The sequence below is a fragment of the Colobus angolensis genome, unplaced genomic scaffold (assembly GCF_000951035.1).
Source record: "Colobus angolensis palliatus isolate OR3802 unplaced genomic scaffold, Cang.pa_1.0 Scaffold24, whole genome shotgun sequence".
NCBI classification, from domain to species: Eukaryota; Metazoa; Chordata; class Mammalia; order Primates; family Cercopithecidae; genus Colobus; species Colobus angolensis.
Genome location: NW_012115599.1, coordinates 6523081 through 6548239, shown reverse-complemented (window position 1 = coordinate 6548239; position 25159 = coordinate 6523081). Strand labels below are relative to the sequence as shown.

Sequence of the window (25159 nt, the reverse complement as noted above, 5' to 3'; positions counted from 1 at the left end):
AATTTTTTATAGTTCTTCCTAAACCTGAGCTCAAAATGTTTTGGAACATAAGGCAGAAAGGAATAGAACAGGGCTTTAACAAACAATGGAATAATCAGCATTGATTGCAAACCTCTGTAACAGAGACTTACATAATCTTGTAAATAACATTTGCATACCTCCAGTAATTATTGAGAAATGTAGTATTATATAATCAACTGCTAAATTATATAGAGCAGATTGAAGGTAAGATAAAAGTTCAGCGAAAAGAGGCATTAAACATTGCAGGCCAAAATTATTAGAGACAGTCTCTGCAGATGGTCACCTGTGGAACTTTCTTGTGATTGTGAATGGCCTGGGATCTTGTTACCATGCAGATCCTGCTTCAGCAGGTCTGGGGCCCAAGTTCTGCATTTCCAATGAGCTCCCAGGTGATATCCATGTTGCTCTTCCATATATTTTGAATAGCAACATACACTTTGAATAGCAACAATTATTCAAAGACAGGGAGGATTTGGAAATGTGAAGAGTAGCAGGTAAAGGAACCTTCCTCTTGATGAATTAGAAGCCATAACAGGCTTATAAAAATAGTTTAGCAGAATAAATGTTCCTGTGTTTTTCATATATTTTTTGCCAATGGAATAACCCCCAGGCCCAGTGTTCCCTCACACTGTCATTTATATTATTAATACCAGACCAAAGCCAAAGAGTCTGTTACATTCATGTGAAATGAACCAACCATTTTTTCCAGTAGTCTGCAAGATAGGAAAAGCCTTCTTGAAATGAAAATTTTCTTAGGCTTGGAACCGAATTGAAATGAGCAGTGTTAGTTTTGTGTACGGGTTTTGCAATTTAGCTAATTTCTTCCCCAACTATTCTTTTATATCCTAATTGCTCAAAAATGTTATTTTAAACTTTAATATATTTTAAATGCTGTAATTTCCTTTCTAAACAATCAAAAGCCATTTTCAGCTTGGGCCAGAATATTCTGCGTAAATAACCATTCACCAAAATCTATTTGCATCTAGGACATTCCCAGCATTCCTAGGCCTGCACTTGGCTAGGGTAACCTAAATACTATTAAGAATTGTAAAAGTTTTGAGATTTTACTTTTATTGCAAGATAAAGAAATTTGTAATAATCTCAGATACAGTTTAGGAGTGTTTTATGTTAAAATTATGGTGACAGAGTGAATGATCTGGATCCTGCTGCTTGAAGAAGAGTCAAGGACAAGCTTTAAAATCAGGCCATCTTTCTGGGATTCATAAAAGCAAAAACACATAGATGAGGACTGAATTCCATTATGGCCAGTGGAAAGAAAGTTATTAACCCTGAATAAGACATTTTGGGACTGCTGAGGGTTTTTTTAATATTCTTAAGGTTTCACTTAAAGCAGTAGAGGAAAATGTCTTTTCAAATTACCTCTATGACACCCACAGCCATTATTCCTGAGTAGATATAGGCCAGATGGGGGTTGGTATCTGAAATGATCAGTGGGGTTGGATTCAATTAGTGCTACTAAGTGGTACTTTCAGAAAGCAGTGTGCAATAGTATGCCCCACATCAGAACTGGGTAACCTGCTTCCCTTCATCCTCCTACTGACATTCACAGACTGAACTCCCAAGGGTGACTTACTTAGAAAGGGGCCCTTTCTGTAGTAGAGCTGCTTTTCCCAGCAACCTCCAGTTTCTCAGCCCTTGTAAACTGCCCCAGGCTTTCTTTTTCTTTAACATTTACTGCTTGGCTTCATTTCTAAGCCTATAACCTAGAGTATAGGTCTCTCTAGGTCCAGGTCTGAGCTCAACCACTGAATTGAGAGGTTTAAAACTGATGAAAGCCTGGAAAAAACAGGTAAGATGAGGAAATGTCAAAGAAACTGAGGTTACACAAACTGGAGAAAGGAGAACGAGCAGCAACAGAATCAGTAGTGTGCTGTAGCCAGTTCATATTAGCTTGTAAGAGCTGATTATTAAATTCCGAGTAATTTTGCGAGCTTCTTATCTAACACAGCCATGAATCAAAAGTAAATTATGTCAACTTACCTATTACAAACAAAAGTAATCTAAAGGGGCACAAGGAAACTTTTGGTAGTGATGAACAGGTTCATTATCTTGATTGTAGTGAAGATTCCAGGGAGTGTATTTGGTACTGTAGAACGATTGCCAAAAAACATTGCAACTTTATTTATCCCATTATGAGCTTTAGTACAATTTCTCTTAAGTTTATCCTTAGTAATTAAATCCTTATGTCTCACCTAGTGTCTATTCTTAAACCTATTATTTGCATGCTTCATATATAATATTTTATGCATATTTTTCTAGTTTTAAAAGCAATACATCTTCATTGTAGATAATTTGGAAGAAAAAAAAAAGAAAGAAAACAAGCATTAGTTAAATCCCACAACCCAGAGATAACATATAGTCAATATTTGGAATATCTCACTTGAAATGTGTGGGGGTATTTGTACACTCATGTGCATATGAATAGTAGATATGACATGCATAACTTGCTTTTCTTCCATACCATGGTATAAGCATTTTATTTTGTTATAGAAATCTTTTACTTTTTTATATTAGCTATTAATATATTAAAAATAAGAACGTTACCTTTTTAAAGCTGGCCAGTTTTTTCAGCCCCATATATGCATAAAAATACGTTTTTTATTTGGCTTTTAGGAAGACTTAAAAGACAGCGACTTAAACTAGAGGTTCTCAGGTATTAAAATGAGTCAAAATCACCTGGAGGGCTTATCAAAACCCACACTGAGTTTCTTATCCAGTATGGGGCCCAAGAGTATGGATTTCTAACAAGTTCCCAGGTGATACTGATGCTACTAGTTTGAGAATTATTGGTTTAAATAAGTAAGGGATTGATGAATATCAAAGGGTAAAGGATTGATGGCATAGAGCTAGGCCACCCAGGCCAGGTACTGTGGTTGCATGATACCTTGGGAACCTCGACTCCTTGAATTCTTCTGTTCTACAGTCCTTAGAGTGTGGTTTTAGGCCTCACAGTCCCATCATGACCTCCGCAGTTCCTTGTTTCCATCAGGAAGAAAGATTTTTTCCAAAAGTTTCACCAGGGACTTCTGCTTATGGGTTTTAATTAAAACTTTGTAAAGTGGACCCCTTTACCTGTAAGAAAGGCTTAGAACTGTAGTTAATTCATGGTCAGTTGGCTGATTTTAAAGCTAGCTATATTCCACCCTGAGAAAAATTAGATATGACAGACATCCTTATCTACTTTATAATTTTAATGAGGGATTTTATATTTCTTTTTTTTTTTTTTTTGGAGACGGAGTCTAGCTCTGTCGCCCAGGCTGGAGTGCAGTGGCGCGATCTCGGCTCACTGCAAGCTCCGCCTCCCGGGTTTACGCCATTCTCCTGCCTCAGCCTCCCAAGTAGCTGGGACTACAGGCGCCCGCCATCTCGCCCGGCTAGTTTTTTGTATTTTTTAGTAGAGACGGGGTTTCACCGTGTAGCTCAGGATTGTCTCGATCTCCTGACCTCGTGATCCACCCGTCTCGGCCTCCCAAAGTGCTGGGATTACAGGCTTGAGCCACCGCGCCCGGCCGGATTTTATATTTCATAGGTCAATTTTTTTTTCTGGGAAGTAGGGTGCAAATAACTTTTTAAAAAAGGAACAACCTGAGCTGGAAGGGGATTTATAGAGAGTGTTAGAAATTTGGAATCTCTACTTTGGAGAAGAGAAGCATGAGCTGTTCAGTGACATTGTCATGTGCCATTGAAAGCTCAGCTGATTTGCTGCATGCTAGTGCAGTAAAGAATCTTTCCAGTATAACAGGAGCTGAGAAAATAAATAGCATGATTGAGCCAAAGCTGGAGCCTAGTAAGAAAAGTGTATTGCTAGTTTCAGAGGGTAAGAAAATTGAAGAAACTGATTAAGCAAAGGTTGAAATGTCATCCCCAGGAGTATGGGGCTACAGAGAAATAAAAACACATTCCTTATTTCTCTAACTCTTAGGTCTTTATGCAATAATTGAACCAAAAAACTTAAGAAAAAGTGATTTCAGATGACAGCTAGTCTCCAGTATAATTTGTCTCAGGTGCAAAGGAGTCACTAAAATATTTTAACTACCAGTTCCATCTTTAAATGGGATTTTGTTTCATTCTATTTTGAACTTTTAAAAATAATATTCCTTTAATTGAGAAACAATAAGACTACAACCCTTGACCCAATACTGGTGTTTGTTCTATGTTTTAGTTCCGGTTTCTTTTTAGATGTAAGAAATAGAGACCAACTGGCATTAGCTAGTCCCTGCCTAACAAAGGAAGTTTACTGTAAAGGCTCACATTGAAAGAAAAAAGAACTGGTATCATAGTAAAATCTAGTTTTATGGACATTGAAGCTGAATGGTGGTTGGGTTTCAAGTTATCCAGAGTCAATGGATGTTGATTCCAGTGGTCCCCAGTCTGCATAATTCTGCTACTTCCTTCAGTTTCACGTTGAGCAAGCTTTTTCGTAGTTTCTGCCCACCCTGGTTTTGCACAGGGCCCTCCAGCAAATTCTTAGTTCAAATCTCCAAGAAAGAATATGATTGTCTCAATGCCTCTTTTCGTGTCAGTCAGAGGTGGAGAAGCAGGCTATGGACTGGTTCCTTAAATCAGGTGCCCATGTCTTGTCCAGTCATTTTTACCTGATTGGGCCCGTCTGGCCAGACATGGTCATCAAGGCAGCAGAGGCTCCTGATGGAGCAGTTAGGCATGATAGGTGGTTCTAGCTAATACAATTGCAGGTAGGTCACTAATAAGGAAAAATGGGCCCAGCACTTACCTAGGTACATTTTGGGGTGGAAACATTGTAACAAAACTGTTAAAAACAAACAAACAAACAAAAACCTCTAATCATTTTGTTGCTTGTTCAGATTCTGCCAAATGCACCCTCATAGATTTGGAGCTAGAGCTCTGTATATAAAATATAAACATAATTCACATAATTATGGATTTTTTTTTCTTGAAAGGAAGACTGTTCATAGTTAGCCATTGATACAGTAGTATTGACCCATCATTGTAATGTGAGGAGGCAATCACTGGCAGAGAAGCTCCTTAGTAACTGAGACTTACAGTGTTGCAATTTTTGCCTTAATAATTATTGTCAAGTTTATAAATAATCCCTATAAGTGAAACAAGCAAAAGTTTTACTTTGGTTTATTAAAGTCTTTAGTTGCAGTAAACCTTATTTATATGTATAAATTATTCAAATACCTGGAAATGCTGAGTTATGAATCAAATTGCATTCAAATGTCTGTAAGACTTTTGTTTCATATTAAAAACATTTTATTAAGGAATTAATTGTGCTACACTTATTTCAGGAGTTATATTCAGGAAGTAAATTTAATTTGAAGTACATTTAGAAATGTAACAGATTATGTAAAGTAAGTAATTTTCAAGTTAAAATTTACTATAATTTCCTACCACATAATGATTACAGGTTACAGCCATCCTAGGTGTGTTAAGATTAACACATCTGTTCTTTAGGCTCAAGTTGTTCATTTCAACCATGGTTTCTTAGGCACTATAGAATTTGGAGTTATGGTAAAGTATGCACTGTTATTTTATTTGCAGCATTAATATGTTTCAAAGGATTACTACATGGTTATTTCTCCTATAAACATCACCAAATTCTTTAAACTTCCTTAATTACTTTCTAAATGTGAGTTGGATATTTATTTGGGTAAATTAAGATAGAAGAAATATATCAGCTCCTCAGTAGAAACTAAGATCTTTGCCTTACATTAACATTTTTAAACATTTTAATTGATAAATATAACATGTGTGTAGAAAGTGAACAAAATGTACAGCTCGGTAGATTATCACAAAACAAATACTTTTGTAATTAACAACTAGAACATGAAAATAAAGTCAATAAATACATGAAATTCTCTCCTCCCTCTGTCCACTTCTAATCACTGTCCCTTCCCTCTCCCAAAGGTAACTATTATCCTGACTTTTGTGGTAATCATTCCTAGATTTTTCTTTATCATTTTAACACTAAAGCTTACATCCCTATACAATATAGTAGAATTTTGCCTGATGGAATTTATATGGGATTATTTAATATTATGGAGGAAGGTTGGGAGGTCTAGCCTTTTTTACTCAACTTTGTGAGATTTATCCATGTTGTTGCACAGAGTTGTAGTTTTCATTTTCATTGCTATTTTGTTGTGTGAATATAGTTCAATATATTTATCATTCTACTGTTAAAAAGCATTTGGTCCACTTACAGTATGAAGTAATTTTGAATTGAATTTTACTACTAAAAGCATTTTTAATTTTTTTTATTTTTTATTTTTCTTTTCTTTTTTCTTTTTTTCTGTTGCTTAGGCTGGAATGCAGTGGCACAGTCATGACTCACAGTAGCTCAACTCCTGGGCTCAAGTGATTCTCCTTCCTAGCAGCTGGGACTACAGCCATGCACCAAAATGCCCAGCTAATTTTTTTTTTATTTTTTTGTAGAGATGGGTTTTCGCCATGTTGCCCAGGCTGGTCTCAAACTCGTGGGCTCAATCAATCCACCTGCCTCGGCTTCTCAAAGTGCTGGGATTACAGGCATAAGCCACTGCATCCCACCAAAGCATTTTTATAAACTGCATCTTGATGAACAAGTCCACACATTTAAACAGAATATTCCTCAGAGTGGGACTGCGAGATCAAAAACTGTTTTTGAAAGTGGTTGTGCCAAATTATACTCTCACCAGCAGTACATGACAGCTTTCATTGGTGTACTTACCTATATTGTCAGTCTTTTTAACTTTAGCCATTCTGATATAGTTTTCATTTGTATTTTCTTGATTAAAAATGAATCTGATTTTTCCATAAGTTTGTTGATAATATTTTATCTTGTGAAGATCCTGCTCAAGTGTCTCATCCACTTTGGGTTTTGATGGTCAATCATTTCCTTAGTGATTTGTATCAGTTCTTCATATAACCTATATATGGGCCCTTAAATATGTCTTATAAATATTTTCTCCCAATTTGTGCCTTGCCCTTCATTCTCTTTAATGTTGTTTTTCAATGGACAGAAGTTCTCGAATTATCAATTTTATGTAGTCACATTTGTAATTATGCCTGGTGATCTTTGTTTTATTTCAAATACATTCTCTGTCATGAAAACAATTTATACCTCCTAAAATATTATTTTATCTTTTCCAATTAAATTTATAATGACTATATATGCACCTGATTTGGGGATAAAGTTTTAGGTAAAAGTCATGTTTCTTTCTTTTTCTACGTGAATATCAAATAGACTAAGCACTATTGAATTTCAAAAGTCCTTTTACCATTGCTTAGGAGGGTCACCTTTGTCTTAAATCGTATTCATTTATATAGAATTCTGTTCCTGTGCTATCCTGTTTCTTTCATCTTTGTCTGTCCTGTCACCATCATAACAGTCTTAATTACCACAACTTTACATAAGTCTTGATACCTGGTAGGTATCCACCCTCATTATTCTTCAAGAGGTCTTCAAGAGTTTATTGATATTTTTGGTCCTTTGCATTTTCATATAAATTTTAGAAAAAACTTGTCATGTTACACACACACACACACTGGACCTTCGTATGTATTTATGTTGAATCTATAGGTCAGTTTGGAAATAGCTGACATTGTAACATATTGAGTCTCACAACCTATGAGTATAGTATTTATTTAGGTCTTCATTTTCTTTCAAAAAAAAAATTTTTTTTTGAGACGGAGTCTTGCTCTATTGCCCAGGCTGGAGTGCAGTGGCATAATGTCGGCTCACTGCAACCTCCACCTCCCATGTTCAAGCAATTCTCTGCCTCAGCTCCCGAGTAACTGGGATTACAGGCGCCCGCCACAACGCCTGGCTAATTTTTGTATTTTATTTATTTATTTGTTTGTTTGTTTGTTTATTTATTTATTTATTTATTTATTTTTAAACGAAGTCTCCCTCTGTTGCTTAGGCTGGAGTGCAGTTGCACCACCTCAGCTCACTGCAAGTGCAGTGGGGCAATCTCGGCTAACTGCAACTTCCGCCTCCCAGGTTCAAGCAGTTCTCCTGCCTTGGTCTCCCCAGTAGCTGGGACTACAGGCACGTGCCACCAGGCCCAGCTAATTTTTTTGTATTTTTAGTGGAGACGGGGTTTCACCATGCTGGCCAGGCTGGTGTTGAACTCCCGACCTCATGATCCGTCTGCCTCGGCCTCCCAAAGTGCTGGGATTACAGGCGTGAGCTATTGCGCCCGACCTCAAAAATGTTTTATAGTTCTCATTGTAGGAAGGACAACTTATTCCTAGTTACTTGCTATCTCATGTACTATTATAAATAGTATCTCTTTAAAACTTTAATTTTATATTTGTTGCCAATCTAGTGAAACACATTGACCTTTGAATATTGACTTTGTATCCAGCAACTCTTAAATTAATTTAGTAATTTTTTCTACTTTCTTTTGGATTTTTCTATGCACATACCATCTAAGAAAAATTAGCTGTATTTCCTTTTCTTGACAAATTCGAAGACCCTCAATAATCTGAATCTGACTAACGTGCAATTTTCATCATATATTCAATAAAAAGCTGCTATTGTATTCAATCTCCTTTTCATCTCACAAGCTTCCACTCTCAGTTTACGCGGACCTGACTACTACCCCTGCTATCCCCACCAGTCTAGAGGAATTTGAGCCCAGACGCTCCTCCAGAGCAGCCTCCGGTCCCGGCCGCGGAAGTGCGCACGCCCTCGGCACCTTAACAGCTCCGCCCCTCTCCGGGACCCAGCCAATCAGCGGCCGCCTCTTGCGCGCGCCCCACCGGCCAAAATGGCGGCTGCCGTTAGTGCTGAGTCCGGTTTGTAGTGCTGTTGCCCTACTCATCCCTTTCCAAAATGTGAAAGAAGAAACGGCTGGTGGAGGCGGGCCATAGGCAATGAGTCGGCGACGGAAACATGATGACAGCCCTAGCCCGAAGAAAACACCGCACAAAACCGCGGCGGCTGAGGAGTGCGGCTCGGTGGTCGAGCCAGGGAGGAGGCGGCTGAGGTCGGCCCGCGGTTCGTGGCCCTGTGGGGCTAGAGAGGGGCCTCCCGGGCCAGTGTGGCAGCGAGAGCAGCCTCCAACAGCCGCCTTGTGCAGTAAAAGTAACCCTGAGGGTGAGACGTCGGCAGCGCGGCCTGCCTTGGCTTCGGCGCCGCATCCCCACAGCCCAGCTTACAACAGGAAAATCTGGGGTGGGGGTGGAGTCTGGAGTGTGTATTGTGTCTCTGGGATTCACCCCTCGAGAGTCCAAAAATACTCCTATATCACTCCCCGATGGGCTTCTGCCCCCGAGCTTGAGCACTACCCCGTTAGGTTTGACCATCCACTTGCCTCCGCCACAGGAATAGGTCATGTGGTTTACCTGTTTGCGGGAGGGCGGCTGCTTTCCAGGCTGCTCCTCGGGTCAGCAGCGGTGGCGGAGCGAGGAGGAAGAGCTGATAGGCCCGCTAACCTCAGTTTATGCTCGGAGAAATTATTTCTGGTTAAACCTTGTTCCCTCGCCCCCTCCCCCCGCGACCTGCTTTAGAGAAGCGTTCATATGGAAAGTTAAAGTTTATCTCAAAGCCTGGGCGATGTCTCACCTCATTATGAATAAACCGGAAGTTGCTGTCGGTAACATCCCTCCAAATAAGATACTAAGGATCCCATTCGTCACGATTAGTTTTGGGTGCACTTTTTGAAAGACTTCTAGTAAATCTTAGTTGGAATTGAAACTCATACAAAAGTCTTTATTCTGGAGCATGTTCTTGAAATAGTGCTTTTTTTAACCTTACATGTCTTTTTTGTTTTTTGTTTTTTTTGAGAAGGAATCTCGCTCTGTCGCCCAGGCTGGAGTGCAGTGGCGCAATCTTGGCTCACTGCAACCTCCGCCTCCCTGGTTCAAGTGATTCTCCTACCTCAGGCTCCCGAGTAGCTGGGACTACAGGCACCCGCCACCACGCCCAGCTAATTTTTTGTATTTTTAGTAGAGACGGGGTTTCACCATGTTAGCCAGGATGGTCTGGATCTCCTGGCCTTCTGATCCACCCGTCTTGGCCTCCCAAAGTTCTGGGATTACAAGCGTGAGCCACCGCGCCCGGCCACCTTACATGTCTTTAATACTCCCATAAAGCAATTCCGGAATGAACAAAAAACTTTATAAAAATTTGAAAGTTATTCTAGACAAAAATTCCCAAGCATTGGATCACTTGTGCTTTTTGAAGAATCGCAATTAATGTAGATTAGAGCTGGTGAAAGGGGGCTAAACATATTTAGGTTTCTGTTGGGTTACTTTGGATTTTTGAATGTGCCTATAAATTACAGATGGTTCCCCAAAGCCTCCAGGTCTCAATGATAATAAATAGAATGACTTAGGTTATACAGTATTGTATTATGCATTCATAGAGCTTCTGGATTATCTAAAAGTGCTTGCTATTTACAATGTCAAGTTTGCGAAGTGCTGCATGGATTTTTATATGAAACAAGCATTTCAGTTATGGTTCAGGTAATTATCTCTGGGAAAAAAAATTATATTAGACTATGAAACTTAGTCTAAGCTATTATTTGACCCTGGGTTCTTATGAAGTAAGGTAATGCTTTAAAATGCCACAATTGTTATTTTACTCATATTTTTATATAGACAGGTATGAAACACCAAAGAGAATGCTGAAAATGGACTTACTGTCATCTTCCTTCAGTTCTCCTAATGATCCAGATGGACAGAATGATATCTTTTGGGATCAGAATTCTCCATTGACAAAGCAGTTAGGTAATTCATTATTAACATTATTTATGTGAGTAAATGTTTGATAAATGATTCAGATTTAACTAGAATTCTAGTCAGATAATAGCATCAGGAACCTCTGAGAACCTTACATGATTTTATCTGCATAAGTATGTGATGTAAACACACAATCCTCTAAGCTGCACTAATTAAAATTATTTTCTAAGAAGTGACAGCTATTTTTTTTAAATTGAGGGGTTTTTGTTTAAAATTTATAGAAATGTCTTTGTTTCTTTTTCTTCAGGTAAAGGAAGAAAAAAACAGATTTATACCACAGATAGTGATGAGATTTCACATATTGTTAATCGTATTGCTCCTCAGGTAAATATCACTAGTTTTATAGTTTGTTTTAAAACAGTGAAGAATGTGCCACTAAGTTTTTGTAGTTTCTTTAAATGGAAAGTATTGTCTTTTATAATTTTTTTTCTAAAAATAAGGCAGCAAAGATTACTGTTTTGCCTTTTCTACTTTTGAAATGCATATTTTGAAAAAAGTGTAATATATGTTATTTTTTAAGTATATATCTTGTTTTAATTTTTTAGAGTAATTTTTGACTAGGGCATTGTGTTTATCTGTAATGTTGTGCTTAACAACATACGGCATTCATTTTTCAAGTTGCTAAAATGATAGAATAAGGCAGTCAAAAAAATTTAAACTTATAAGATTGTTTTGTGATTGGTATTTACTGTCTATAACGTTTCCCCATTGAAACTATTCTTCTTAATACTCATTGACTTATAAGATTATCAAGAAACACTTACAAAAGCGGAGAGCACTGAATTCAAATTTAGTCCTCTCCTTCAGCCTCCTGTGCTGTGTGACCCAGTGCAAGTTATTTAAACTCTTACCACCTCAGTTCATTCAGCCGTGAGCTAGAATTACTGTGTTCCTCTTGCTATCTTCATTGGATCATTATGAGGATTAAACTAGATAAAAATTCTTTGTAAACTATAGAGTGCTATAATTGTAAGGTTATGTTAAGGTTGTTACCGTAATAGAACCATCTCCAAAGGTTTTTTTTTTTTCTTGGCCAGGCATGGTGATTCACTCCTGTAATCTCAGCATTTTGGGAGGAAGGCTGAGGCCAGGAGAAAGGGGAAGATTGCTTGAGGCCAGGAGTTTAAGACTCCATCTCTGAAAAAAAAAACTTTGAGTGTTTCGTTTCTTTTTTTCATTTCTGTTCTTGTACTGTTGGAGTGAAATAGAAATATGTTCAAGTCAATCATTTGACACAAAGCAGTCCAATAACTCTAATATTACAATTACTAAGAAGCAAAGGCTTAATACATAAAACTGTTCTGAACTTCTTTACTTTTTGTTCTCTTTTTCTTATTTAACAACATTTAAATCCAGCGAACGTTTTTGCTTAGTGTCTTCTCTAAAGGAAGTATGCCATTTTTCCTTAACATGCCCTTGAATAGTTACTATATGTTGACCATAAACAATAGATGGCACTGGCCCAAAACATGGTTTGAAGAATTATTGTCATCTAGGTGGAAGAGACAGGAAATGAAGTTTTTCTTAGCAGCTATAAAATATCCAAAATTACACCTAGCATAGTCAAAACAACTCTGTTGCTACTAGCTCTACATTCCATGTTTAGCATGTCATAGAAACTCATTTTACTTACAGTTCATTAGTTAAATAGCATTTATGCCATAATAATACTTACTCTATAAGTTAACAATAGATCTTCATTAATTGTGGGTTTCACATGAAAGAAGCATAATAAAATGTGTTTGGGCGGGCCAGTCTAAATAGTGATAAAAAGATAGTTGTGAATAAATTATTGGACCCTTTACCTAAGTGGGCTGGAAATAATAGCTCATATAAAGAAATGCCAGCAGTATGCAAGTGGTAACTTGTATAAAAAGAAAAAAAAAATAGTGAAATTAGTAGCTTTAAAATGTTACCCTCTTAAACTGAGTCCTTTTAAAGCACATAAATCTTTAGCAGTTTCAAGGTCTGCTTGAAAGCTTGTCATGTTCTCAGAATGACAAATATTTATATTGTTTATTTTTAGGTGAGTCATTCTCAAATCATTATTTAATTTTCTTTTAACGTTTTCAGAGAGAGCATTTTTTTTTTTAAATACTTGGTTTTATTTTGATTGGACAGTCAGTTCACTTTCTGCAGGGATATTTTTTATACAGTGTTGTTTATTTGAAGATGGTATATATCTTCATTTATACAGCTTTGCACAGTATACCTTTTATAATGAAATGAAGTAATGCATTTAGATACCTTATACAGCACCTGGATTATGGTTGAAAATCAATAAATTATGTAATTATTCATGAAGAAATATGTAATATGTACAAATAGTATACAAACATACATAGGACCCATGTATATGTAAAGTTGGGTACATAAAGTCATAATTTAGTCCTCTGAAAATTGAATGAATTTAAAATTACTTTAGTAAATGGCAGAGTTCATAATTAAGACTATTATTTTCTTTAAATTCAAGATTGTTGAAATAAAAGGGAAAATATATATTGAGTCTGAAAGTGAAATTACTGATTTTCTTGAGTATTTGCAAAGCTAAAGGCAACTAGGTTCAAGTCGACATTAAGAAAACTTTTTTGATTCATTGAGGATTTGAAGTACCAAGTTGTAGGGATCTTTTCATCTAAATCTTCTAGTAAATAAGTGTAAACTGACACTGTTATGCCCAGTATTGTGCTGAATGCTGAGTTATTCTAAGAAGAGTCCTTGCCTTTGAGTAGCCTATAATCTAGTAGTAATGTTATTTTTTAACTTATGTGATATTTATGTTCATTCTAGGTACTGTAAAATAGAGTGAAAATGGTTACTTGATTTGATTTGTTGGTTTGGTTTGCAATTAATGCCTAAAGCTCATTCTGTAATTTTTTTGTGTGATCAAGTGACTGAAAGGTACAGCAAAAATATGCAAGTCTAAAATGCCTTTTTTCTATATATTATCTGGGTAAACTTTTCTGCTTTCTCTATTTTATTATTCTTATTCCTATCTCATTCTCAGTTCTAACCTTGCTCTTACCTCTTAATTCAGTCCTGACCTCAATTCTGAGTGTTCTTAATTTAGGTCAACATGGATTGTCCAACTTTAGATAAAGGTTATAATAAGGTTAAAGAAAATTTGGAGAAACAGATGATACAGAAAGTATAAGAATCTTAGGGCAATTAAAATGTCAATTTTCTTTTAATAAAAACGTGTTTCTGTTATTAAATGTACATTTGATAAATTTAATTCTTAAAACAATTTTTTTTTAAATAAGCAATTTGTAATTCTGAATGTTTTCATTCTCTGAAACAAGTGGATCAATTCTTGTAGCTTATTATTTCTATCTCCCAACTTCTCATTGTTTTTGAGTTTGTTTGGTAACTTACCTCACCAGAATTTAGGAAATTAATTCAAAGTAGTTTTTATTTTCTTTTTTATTTTGTTTTTCTGGAAGGGGGCGGGGTGCTCCATTAGTACTTTATACCTCTTGTGTTCCCTATCTGCCAAAGGATGAAAAACCAACAACAAGTTCTATGCTGGACATGTGGATTGGTGAAACTGCTATTCCTTGTACTCCCAGTGTAGTGAAAGGAAAATCAAGAGCAAAAATCAGCTGCACAAAGTAAGTTAAGACTTTTCAGCTTTTCTGAAATTCAGTGAAGCAAATTTTTTTTATAATACTCCATTTCCGTTTTGTGAATATATCAAAATTTTTGTTAATAACATTTCCACAGTTTTGATCTATCAAATTTTGGAGTTAAAATAATTGTAAGTGTTAAAATCTTAGGGCTTTAACATCAAAATATGTTAAATAACAGTTGGATATAATGTCTCAGAACATTTTTAATTATAATTTTTAAATCTTGTTTAATAGGTTAAAAACACAAAATCAAGAAGAAGAACTTATGAAACTGGCTAAACAATTTGATAAAAATATGGAAGAGCTAGATGTGATTCAAGAGCAAAACAAGAGGAATTATGATTTTACCCAGATGGTTTCAGAAACAGAGATTTTAAGTAATCATAAAGATAATACACAGATGCGGTCATTACATAATATAGTTCCTGAAATAGATAACGCTACAAAAAAGAAGCCAATCAAAGGAAACACCAAGATGTCTGTGGCAAATAATCAAAATAGCAGTCAGAAGCCATTTGACCAAACTGCTGAAGCAGCCTTTAATGCTATTTTTGATGGTTCTACTCAGAAATGTTCCGGACAGTTAAGCCAAGAACTGCCAGAGGCTTTTTGGAGCACCAGTAATACTACCTTTGTAAAGACAAATGCTTTGAAAGAGGAGAAAATCATTACTAATGAAACTCTGGTCATTGAAAAACTGTCAAATAAAACCCCACGATCACTTTCTTCTCAAGTAGATACACCCATAATGACAAAATCATGTGTGACTTCCAGTATTAAGAAGCCAGAAACTTCTAAGAGGTACATTGATGCATTTACTACCAGTGATTTTGAGGATGATTGGGAAAACTTACTAGGTAATGAACCTGTTGCTATGCAAAATGTCAACATGCCTGAACTCTTCCCCTCTAAAACAGCCCAGGTTACTGGTCAAAAGGAAATTTGTATCTTTAATAGTAAAACTGTTAAAAATATGTCAAGAGCAAATACAAGTCCAGATGCCAGGTTAGGAGATTCAAAAGTATTACAAGATCTTTCTTCAAAGACATGTGACAGAGAATTAATAGGTGCAGAATATAGATTTTCACCAAATCCAAATAAATCAAACAAATTATCATCCACTAGAAATAAAATGAAATTTGAGAACTCTTCCAATAAAATTGTTATTCAAGACAAAATTCAAGATTGTATACTTACATCTAATCTGACAAAAATAAAGGAAGATATTCTTACTAAATCTACTGTATATGCTTCTGAAAAGAAGTCAGCTTTGAACACAGGATACTCTAATGAGCAGAAAAATAAGTGCATTTTAAATCAACCTGTTAAAGCCCCTATTAATACTGATCTTTTTGGCTCTGCAAATCTAGGCAATGAAACCAGTGTTAGTAACCCAAATCAGACTAGTCCATCAAAATTAGGTTCTTTCTTTGATGATTGGAATGATCCCTCATTTGCCAATGAAATTATTAAAGCATGTCATCAATTAGATAATACCTGGGAAGCAGATGATGTAGATGATGATTTGTTGTACCAAGCATGTGATGATATTGAAAGACTAACTCAGCAACAAGACATTAGAAAGGACAGTAAGACATCAGAAAGTATATGTGAGATCAATAATAATTCTGAACATGGAGCCAAAAACATGTTTACTATATCTAAACAAGGAAGTAATTTGGTACAATCAAAGCATTTGAATCCAGACAGCATTTCCGTGCAGACATCTTTGACAAATAGCTCACAAACAGATAAGCCAATGAAAATGGAGAAAGGGGAAATGTATGGAAATTCTCCAAGATTTTTAGGTGCCACAAATTTGACTATGTATTCTAAGATCTCAAACTGTCAGATAAATAATCTGCATGTGCCGTGTACTAACACTGATGTTCCAATACAAGTGAATAGTTCCAAATTGGTTCTTTCAGGAAGTTCAAGTGTAACTTCAGATAATGTGAATATAGAAATTGCTACTTACAAGAAGAAACTGAGTACTAAGCAGCTATGCCATAACAGTATAACAGATGAATCTCAGAGCAACCATAACAAAACAGTTGGATTTTCAAAGTTTACATTTACAAGGATGAAAAATTCTCAGATTCTTTCTCAGTTTAATCAAAATTGTATAACTGGAAGTATGTCTGATACCAAAATTACACAGGGTGTGGAGAAAAAGAAAAGTGTCAAACCATTGCTGGAGGAAGCTGTTGGACAGCAATCTTTGGTGAAACTTTCTGAATCTTTGAAACAATCTTCAAAAGGCATGTATGAAATATGAAATAGTTTTCTTTGAAAAGTATCTTAAAAAGTAGTAAAATAATTATTTGTTGTTTTTGAGTGTGAGTAATAATATATAAGGTAAAACTATAACGTTTAATTAGAATTCTTAAAATGATACTTGGAAATAATTATAGTGCATTATACAAAGAGTAGTTGGTTTATTTTTCAAAATATTACATTGAATTCTTTCCCAGCACTTAATACAATGACTGGCATATAGTAGGTACTCAGTAAATATTTTTTGAATGATTCATTAATTGTTTCTCGGAAAATCATACCTTTAGATAAATGTATTACAGTGTTCATTTTAAGATTGCATTTACTAAATTGTTTTAAAACTTGAGTAATCTTATAGGAAGCAGATGATGGAGCAGTGAGGTAAATAATATTTAGAAATTTAGAGCATTCTAATTAAACATCTTTACTAGTGTGATATTTGATATAAATGTGCTAGTGGTGATGGTTAAAATTATGATTTACTTATTTGATAACAACTATCATTTCTGATTCTTCCAATTCCTCTTTTCTCCAATTCTCCATTCTATCAATAAGTTTCATTGTTTCTATCTCAAAAACCCTATATCCCCAAACTATCCATTTTTCTTTCTACAACAAGTTAGCATTTCTTGACGAGACTACTGCAGTTCTTTTATCTATCTCCTTTCAATTCTCATCTCCAAAGAGTGGAATAGCCTTTTAAAATTGGATGGGCAAAAATGACGTTTCTATTCTTAAAACAACCTTCAATGGCTGCCCATCATATTTCAAATAAAATCCAAACTGTATACTGTGACCAACAAAGCTGTGGATTCTCTCTCTTTAACCTGCGTCTCCTCTTTTTTCCTTACCTACTAATCTTCAGCTATACCAGCTGTCTTTTAGTTTCTCAAACAGTTAATGTTTCTTCCTTGTCCAGGAATGTAGACCGTGCTCTTCCCTTTGACTAAAACTACTTCTTTTCAACATGTGACCCTCCTCCACTCTTTTGTTGGTGCTTTCTTATATCTCAATATATTACTACTTTCTCACAGAGGCCTTCCTTGAAGAGTCTCTAAATCTCTTTTTTTTTTATTTCTTAATTGCTTTTATCACAAGTTGCAATTAAATTTTTAGTGACTGTTCTCTGTCTTGTTGGCATTACTGCTACAACTTTCCTATTTAAGTGACTTTTTTAAAATTTACAACAGTAATATGCTAGTTATTTAAAAAGAAAAGTAAAACAGTATAGAATAATTTGAAGTAAAACGTTAAGTCTTATGTTTCTCCTTTCTCATAACCATCCCTTAGGGAAAAACACTATTAATAGTTTGGTATACATTATGTAGCATTTTCTATGCATATAGAAAGGTATGTGTGTGTGTATATACATATATATGTGTATGCGTATATACCTGCTGATTTATTTAAATATTAATAAATCTGTATACCCACTATTTGGCAACTTGCTTTTGCCTTAATATAGCTGTCTTTTCCTATTAGTAAATTTAAATTTATTTTAGTCCTGTTAATGACTAAGTGATATATATAGTGGATGTGTCATAATTTAACTGTTTCTCTGTGATGGAAGTTTGGGTTGGTTGCAGTCTTTTGCAATTACAAACAATACTCCAGTAAATATCCTTCTACATGAATTTCTGCATGCTTGTATAATTATATCTGTTAGTTCCTAAAAAATTGCTACAAGAGAAAGTTTTAAAATTTGATGGATACCACCAAATTTCTGTCTGAAGCAGTTATACCAATTTATCTTGTCAACACTGACAATAAATAATTCTCTACACCCAGGGTGTCCAATCTTTTGGCTTCCCCAGGCCACATTGGAAGAATTGCCTTGGACCACACATAAAATACAGTGACACTCATAATAGCAGATGAACTAAAAAAAAAAAAAAATCACAAAAAAACTCATAATATTTTAAGAAAGTTTATGAATTTGTGTTGGCCTGCATTCAAAGCCATGTTGGGCTGCAGGTAGCCTGTGGGCTGCAGGTTGGATAGCTTGCTTTACATGATAGCCCAAACTAGGTATTTTGAAATGTTAAAAATTGTTCTCAATCTATAATAATTATAAGTATTTAAATTTGTATTAAAGTGAGTATATTGTAACTAAGCATATTCCCAGCATGAATTTATTTACAGACAGAGTTGACCCTTGAACAATGGAGGGGTTACAGGCACTGATCTGATTTGCAGTCAGAAGTCCGTGTGTAACTTTTGATCCCCCAAAATATTAACTGCTAATAGCCTGCTGTTGATCAGAAACTTTTCTGATAACAAATAATTAATTAATGCATATTTTGTATGCTCTTACATGTATTATATACTGTATTCTTACCATAAGCTGGAGAAAGTGTTATTAAAATCATAAGGAAGAGAAAATAATATTTACTATTCATTAAGTGAAAGTGGATCATCATAAAGGTCTTCATCCTCATAATCTTCATGTCTAGTAGGCCGAGAAGGACGAAGAGTAGGAGTTGGTCTTGTTGTCTCAGGGGTGTCAGATGCAGAAAACAACCTACAAATGAGTGGACTTGCCAGTTCAAGCCCATGTTGTTCAAGGGTCAACTATAGTTATAATTCTATAAAGACTAAACCTCCTGGAGTATTTGAGTTTTCCCAAAACTCCTGTCTACCAATCTGTCTGCATTTTTCATGGATAATCTGCCTTTTCGCTTATCTCATCAATATTTTCTTTAAGCTTATTGATAGTACCGAGTCTCTTAATTACTATTAACTTTGTTGATGTTTTCTATTGTTTCTACTTCCTATTACTTTGTTATGTAGCAAGCTGCTCTCCAGGGAAGTATCTCTGAAACAAAACTCACTTAACTCCCTCATTGATTTCAGGCAGGAGTTGGCAAACTATGATCCATCCAAATCCAGCCTGCAGCTTGTTTATGTATAGCCAGCACACTAAAAATGATTTTTACATTTTAAATGGTTGGAAAAAAATCAAAAGGAGAATAATATTTCATGACATTTGAAAATTATATGAAATCCAGATTTCATTGTCCATAAACAGGTTTTATTTGAACACAGCTCATCAGTTTTCAACACATTTTCCATAACTATTTTTGCTACAGTGGTACAGGTGAGCAGTTGCAACAAGGTACTCAAAGATTAACATTCTTGCTTTCTGACTCTACAGGAGAAAAAAGAAAAAATTACTGACCCTTGCACTGTAAGATCAAGGTTAAGAAGAGCAGCTTTTGCTTAGTACTTTACAATATTTTAAGACTTCATTGTGTATTTTTATTATAGACTGAGTTAAAGGAAGACTAATGAGAAAAATGGATGGGTCCCTAAATCAAATTTTCATGGTGTGACCTGATTATCATTTGAAATTATTTGCTATAATATTACCAAGCAAATTGTAAGACCAACTTTAGGAAATTATATTTTCTGCTGTTGTAGATTATTAACCTGTTTTCACACAAATTCAGTGTAAAGTCTTTGTATGTGTAGTCTGAGTTTGTTGTGTTTCTCAGCTTTGATACTAAAGTATTAGATAATTAGGCAAGCTAATTAGAAAGTATCTTCTGGTGTCTTTCTTTAGGGAAAAATAGCTACAGTCTGTTAGGTAAACAGCTTATGAAATAAAAGCCATCAAAATCATCTGGGAAACTTATTCAAAATATATATTTCTTAGGCTGAATACCCCCTCCCATTTTTGATTATACCAAGAAAGGAAAAGGAGGCAGATTATATATTTTGGAAAATGCCTCTGTTAGTTAACAAGAGAAATGTCTCATAAATTGTGAATCTTTTTCTAGATGTCAGAATAAATGATATTTCTCTTCTGTCAATATTACAGATTCTTCTTTCTTAAAAAGCATATTTTACAACATAAATGGTTTTACTGGTGAAAGTTTACTTAAATATGTATTAGTGTGATAATCTTAAACTTAAAATATCATTTAAATGAGAAAGTGATTTCTAATACAAAGCTTCAACTTACTAAGTTAATTGAGATTATTTTAAAGTTTCCCCAAAATGCATCCTTCAAATAAAAATATAATTTCTAACAGTGAATCACAGGTAACCAGTCTGACATGAGAGATTTCATTTAATCACTCTAAAATATATTTCCTCAGTGGATGAAATGAAAACTTTAAAGGGAAAAGTGGATGTGAATATTAATATAACATCTTATGTAAATATACACTATTTGAGATACTGATAGCTAATTTAATTCCTTATATTTTGACTATTTTCCTATTAAAGTGTACATAACATTTAAAATCCCAATGTATCCTTTTTAAAGATATATTTATTCATAGGTCATATAAATTAGATGTCATTGTCCACAAGAATTATTTGGTGGGTAGTCAGTTTTCTATCAAATTGAATTTTATCACACTGTGAAAAGAATGTATCAAATAGAGGCAGGTCCATCAGTGCTTGATTTTCTTTTGAACTGTAGCGTTATATCTGGAATTTTATATTTAGTAGTTTATTTTAATAGCCAACTAATATGGCAAATCTAGGTGATTAAAAAAGCAAAAATTAAAGCACATATTGAATAACTTTATAGGCTATAAAAGTAAACTCATCTTTTGTTGAATTTTTAGAGGAAGAAGAGAGAAATAGAAAGTGTTCTCCTGAAGAAATTCAGAGAAAAAGACAAGAAGCGCTGGTTCGGAGAATGGCTAAAGCACGAGCCTCATCTGTAAATGCAGCTCCCACTTCATTTCTTTAATGAAATATTGGAAGACTTCACAAAGACTGCTGATAACTATCTGTGATAGGAAACTTTTTTTCTTGATTTCTCTGTGAGAAATGTAATGCTGACTTTTATAAAGCCTGGACTTCTACTTTATTTAATAAATCAATGTTTGCAATGGTAAATGAAACAAATCAATGTTGCAATGGTAAATGAAACATTTCCTTGGACATGTATTTCAAAGTCATTACATATAAGTTTTGGAAATTCAGGAAAATTAGCAATTATGTACAGATATTATACAGAGGAAAGTAGTTATATTTTTAAATGCTATTATTGCAGAGGATCATCAAAAAAGAGGTAATCTATGTTATTTCCTATTCTAATGTGTTTTCCTAATATAAAACTTGAACTTTCTAAGTTAGAAGAGACGATTTTTGTTGTTTTACTTTCATTACTTCCAGATTTTAATTAATACTTTCATATTTCTAGGAACATGGTTGATATGAAATAAAGGACTTTATTTGTAAGGAAATTATTTTCAGTTCTTAGAAGTAGATTTGAATTTTAATAATTCTAAAAGGTGACACATTTTGGAAACTTTCCACCATATTTAGGAAAACTGATTTTAGAAGTCTAACATAGAAGAAAAGAAGTAGTGAATTGTCTACAAAAGTAATGTGGCATCATTAACATTTAGAACTGGCAGAAACTTCATATGTCATCTGGTCCAGCTTCCTTATTGTGTCGGTGAGAAAACGTAATACTGTTTTCCCAGTCGTAGGTAAGTTAATGCTGTGCTACAATTAGAATGATTACTTTGGACACCTAAACAATTAAGCCATTTGCTTCAAAGTATTAGTACATAAAATAACTTGAGGGATTGTTATTTTCTAGTATAAAACAAAAGGTGTAATTAAAATACAAAAGATGTAATAAGGACTGTTGGATAATCTCATTTTTCCTTATTTTGCTTTAAATAATTAGTCTTTCCAGGATATAAAAATGATAATCTTTTTTCACTTTTTCTGTAACTGTGTAATTTTTCCCTCAATTAATTTACTTACTTTACTAATCTTTTCTTCTCTATTACTGTTTTGTTTTTTCTTTTTTTGCCGTTTTGCCTATTTGGCATTTGCTAAACCAATAATAGAAGTCCAACTAGAGGGCGTAAGGCAGGGAGGATGCTTTATTCCTCTTAAATGATTTTAGGAGAGCTAGGGAAAGTTAGAGATACGAAACACCTGTCATGGTGTGGTGTTTATCACTATTCAGGTGTCTCAAAGCAGTGATAATATGGTAGTTACTGCCCTATAATTATGCAGATACTCCTTAACTCACCGTGGAGTTACGTCCCAATAAACCCATCATGAGATGAAAATACCTTAAGTTAAAAATGCATTTACTACACTTAATCTACCCAACAACATAGCTTAGCCCAGCCTACCTTAAACATGCTCACATCACTTATATTAGCCTAGAGTTGGGCAAATCTGGCAACACGGCACACTGTAGAGTATCAGTTGAGCTGATGCCCAGCATTGTGAGAATGTTGTACCGCATATCTCTAGCATGGGAAAGAATCAAACTTTAAAGTATGGTTTCTATTGAACGCATATCACTTTTGCACCACCTTAGAGTTGAAAAATTTTAAGTCAACCATTTTAAGTTGGAGACTACATCGTAAATGGTATTTTCATATATACAGTGGAGTACTAGAGTTTAGCTAACCTATATTACTTTTCTAGGAATATAAAATAACCTAGATAAATGCAAGTCGTTTCTATGTAAGAAAATAAAGAGTGGAGAATCTTTTACTAAAAGTGGCTTCACTGTGTTCTGATTATGCTTTGGATATCTTTGTCCTTGCTTAAGCTCCTCCCTGCTTTCTGCTTGCTTTTTTAAGAGTACTTTTAGGCTATTCTGTTCATTCATTTAGACTCAGCCTAATAAGTGTGTTTCTTTGAGCCTCGTACCTAACCATCTTCACTGGAATTGATTATTCTCTCTGATCATAATGGTACTGATTATTGTGTCTTTCACTGAGCAATTCTATAATGCCTTACATATTGCTTAGTTGTATAAATCTTATTTTATAATTTGTCATTTTGTGTCTCTGGTAATTCTGCCAAATTCTTACATAGCCCATAGTATTAGTTACATAATAGTTTTTTCTAAGTGACTCCCTTTTAAAAAAAAAAAAAAAGAAAAGAAACTTTTATGGCACTTCTGGGTGGTGGCAGGTGTAGTAACCCTATACATCTGAACCCGACATGACTGGTATTTAGGGTCACTGCTGCTGTTCATACCACTCTCCTTTCCTATCCTGATTCTTCCTTTTGCCCTTGTTGGAAACATTAGGGGGTGCATGGCCCATAAATGAGCATGCAAAGGGCTGTCTATATAGTTTGCCTGGCTTTACTCTTTCCTATTCTGTAGGGAATCTCTCGAGACAGACTCCCTACAGGAATCTGAAGAAGGGATAACTGGTAGCCTGGCAATTTCTCCCTAAAGTTCTGCTGCTGTTTCTGCATCTCAGACTGATGCTAGTAATGCCATTATTTCCAAAAAGAGCCTGTTTAAAGTAGAGCTTATCTCTCATTACTCTTTTTTGGTTATAGACAGATGACCCCGATCCCAGGAACATTTGGATTGCTTACTACAGACAGTTAGTGGTATGCAGACACGTGTCCTACCATGGGAAACACTGCCTTATATACTGCCCTGTTATGACCAGGTTTTAAGTTACCGAGAACAGAGACACCTTACTCATTTCTGTCTACCTGATACTGATAGCCAGTGGTTACTCATTAAATGTTGAATGAATTTAGACAGAATCTGGTGGCAGAAATCCTGCCCTCCCCCACCTGAAACAATTTGACTCTGATTCTCTCAGTTTTAGGGTTGGGAAATGTTTCTAGAAACAATTTAAGCCTAGCACTAGCATTAAGTAATTATTTAGAATCTGACCGTGGGTTTCAGTTCTTGCCAGGAGTGATCAATCACTTGTGGGATCCTGAAACAAAAACTAAACTTGTCCTCCTGCCTTCTCTTAGACCTCATAAATGAGTAGATGTAGGATTTTATTTCAGATGTGTCTTTTGAAAGCCCATTGACTGTAGCAGGTACTATTGAAAATAAATGTAATTGCTAGACTTATATAACATTGCTAAATGGCTTCAACTATATTTAATTTACTTCTCAAAACAACCATATAAAGTAATACTTTTACACCTATTTTACAAATAGGAAAAGTAATCAGATTGACTTTCTCAAAAATCCCACATTTAGAAGTTGGAGCTAGAGTTTAAACCCAAATAATCTTAATTCCAAATATTGTGATCTTAGCCACTGAATATACTATCATCTGGAAACAATTCATAAGAACTAGTTACCTATGGAAATTATCAGGAGAGAATTAGAGTATTTGAGGCATTTATGCCAAAAATACCATGACTATTCTGTAGGTCTTTTATAGCCCAGGAGAATACTTTTTCCAATCCCAATTTCTGTTATAGATGATTGCTGTACTTTGTGTGGGTGGGTAGGTTTTGATTGTATTAGCCCACAAAGAGGTTGTCTTTTTTCATTCAACTATTAGAGAATACATAAAATGCATAGCTACTTAAAAAATGCCTTCATTTCACGTCATTATTTTAGTAACTTCTGGATGTTCTGGTTTTAAATCTATTGGGGAAAACTTAATTTCCTAGTCCAAGATGTAATGGCATACCTCAAGCTGCTAATAAAACTTCAATGCAAGTAGTCAAGTTTCTGATTAGATACACACTATATAGAGTACTGGTAATCAAACATTTTAAGTCCTAGGGCC

General features: G+C 34.9%; 1 protein-coding gene across 1 annotated transcript; it reads left to right on the top strand.

Annotated features, from left to right (window-relative positions):
* The first annotated feature begins 8773 nt into the window (after nucleotides 1–8773).
* Nucleotides 8774–21517, top strand: ETAA1 (Ewing tumor-associated antigen 1). Its single transcript, XM_011945283.1, has 6 exons — nucleotides 8774–9106; nucleotides 10612–10740; nucleotides 11000–11076; nucleotides 14251–14363; nucleotides 14616–16642; nucleotides 21236–21517. Exons 1-6 carry the CDS (start codon nucleotides 8884–8886, stop codon nucleotides 21361–21363), a joined length of 2697 nt encoding a protein of 898 aa, XP_011800673.1. The 5' UTR covers nucleotides 8774–8883; the 3' UTR covers nucleotides 21364–21517.
* Nucleotides 21518–25159: the final 3642 nt, after the last annotated feature.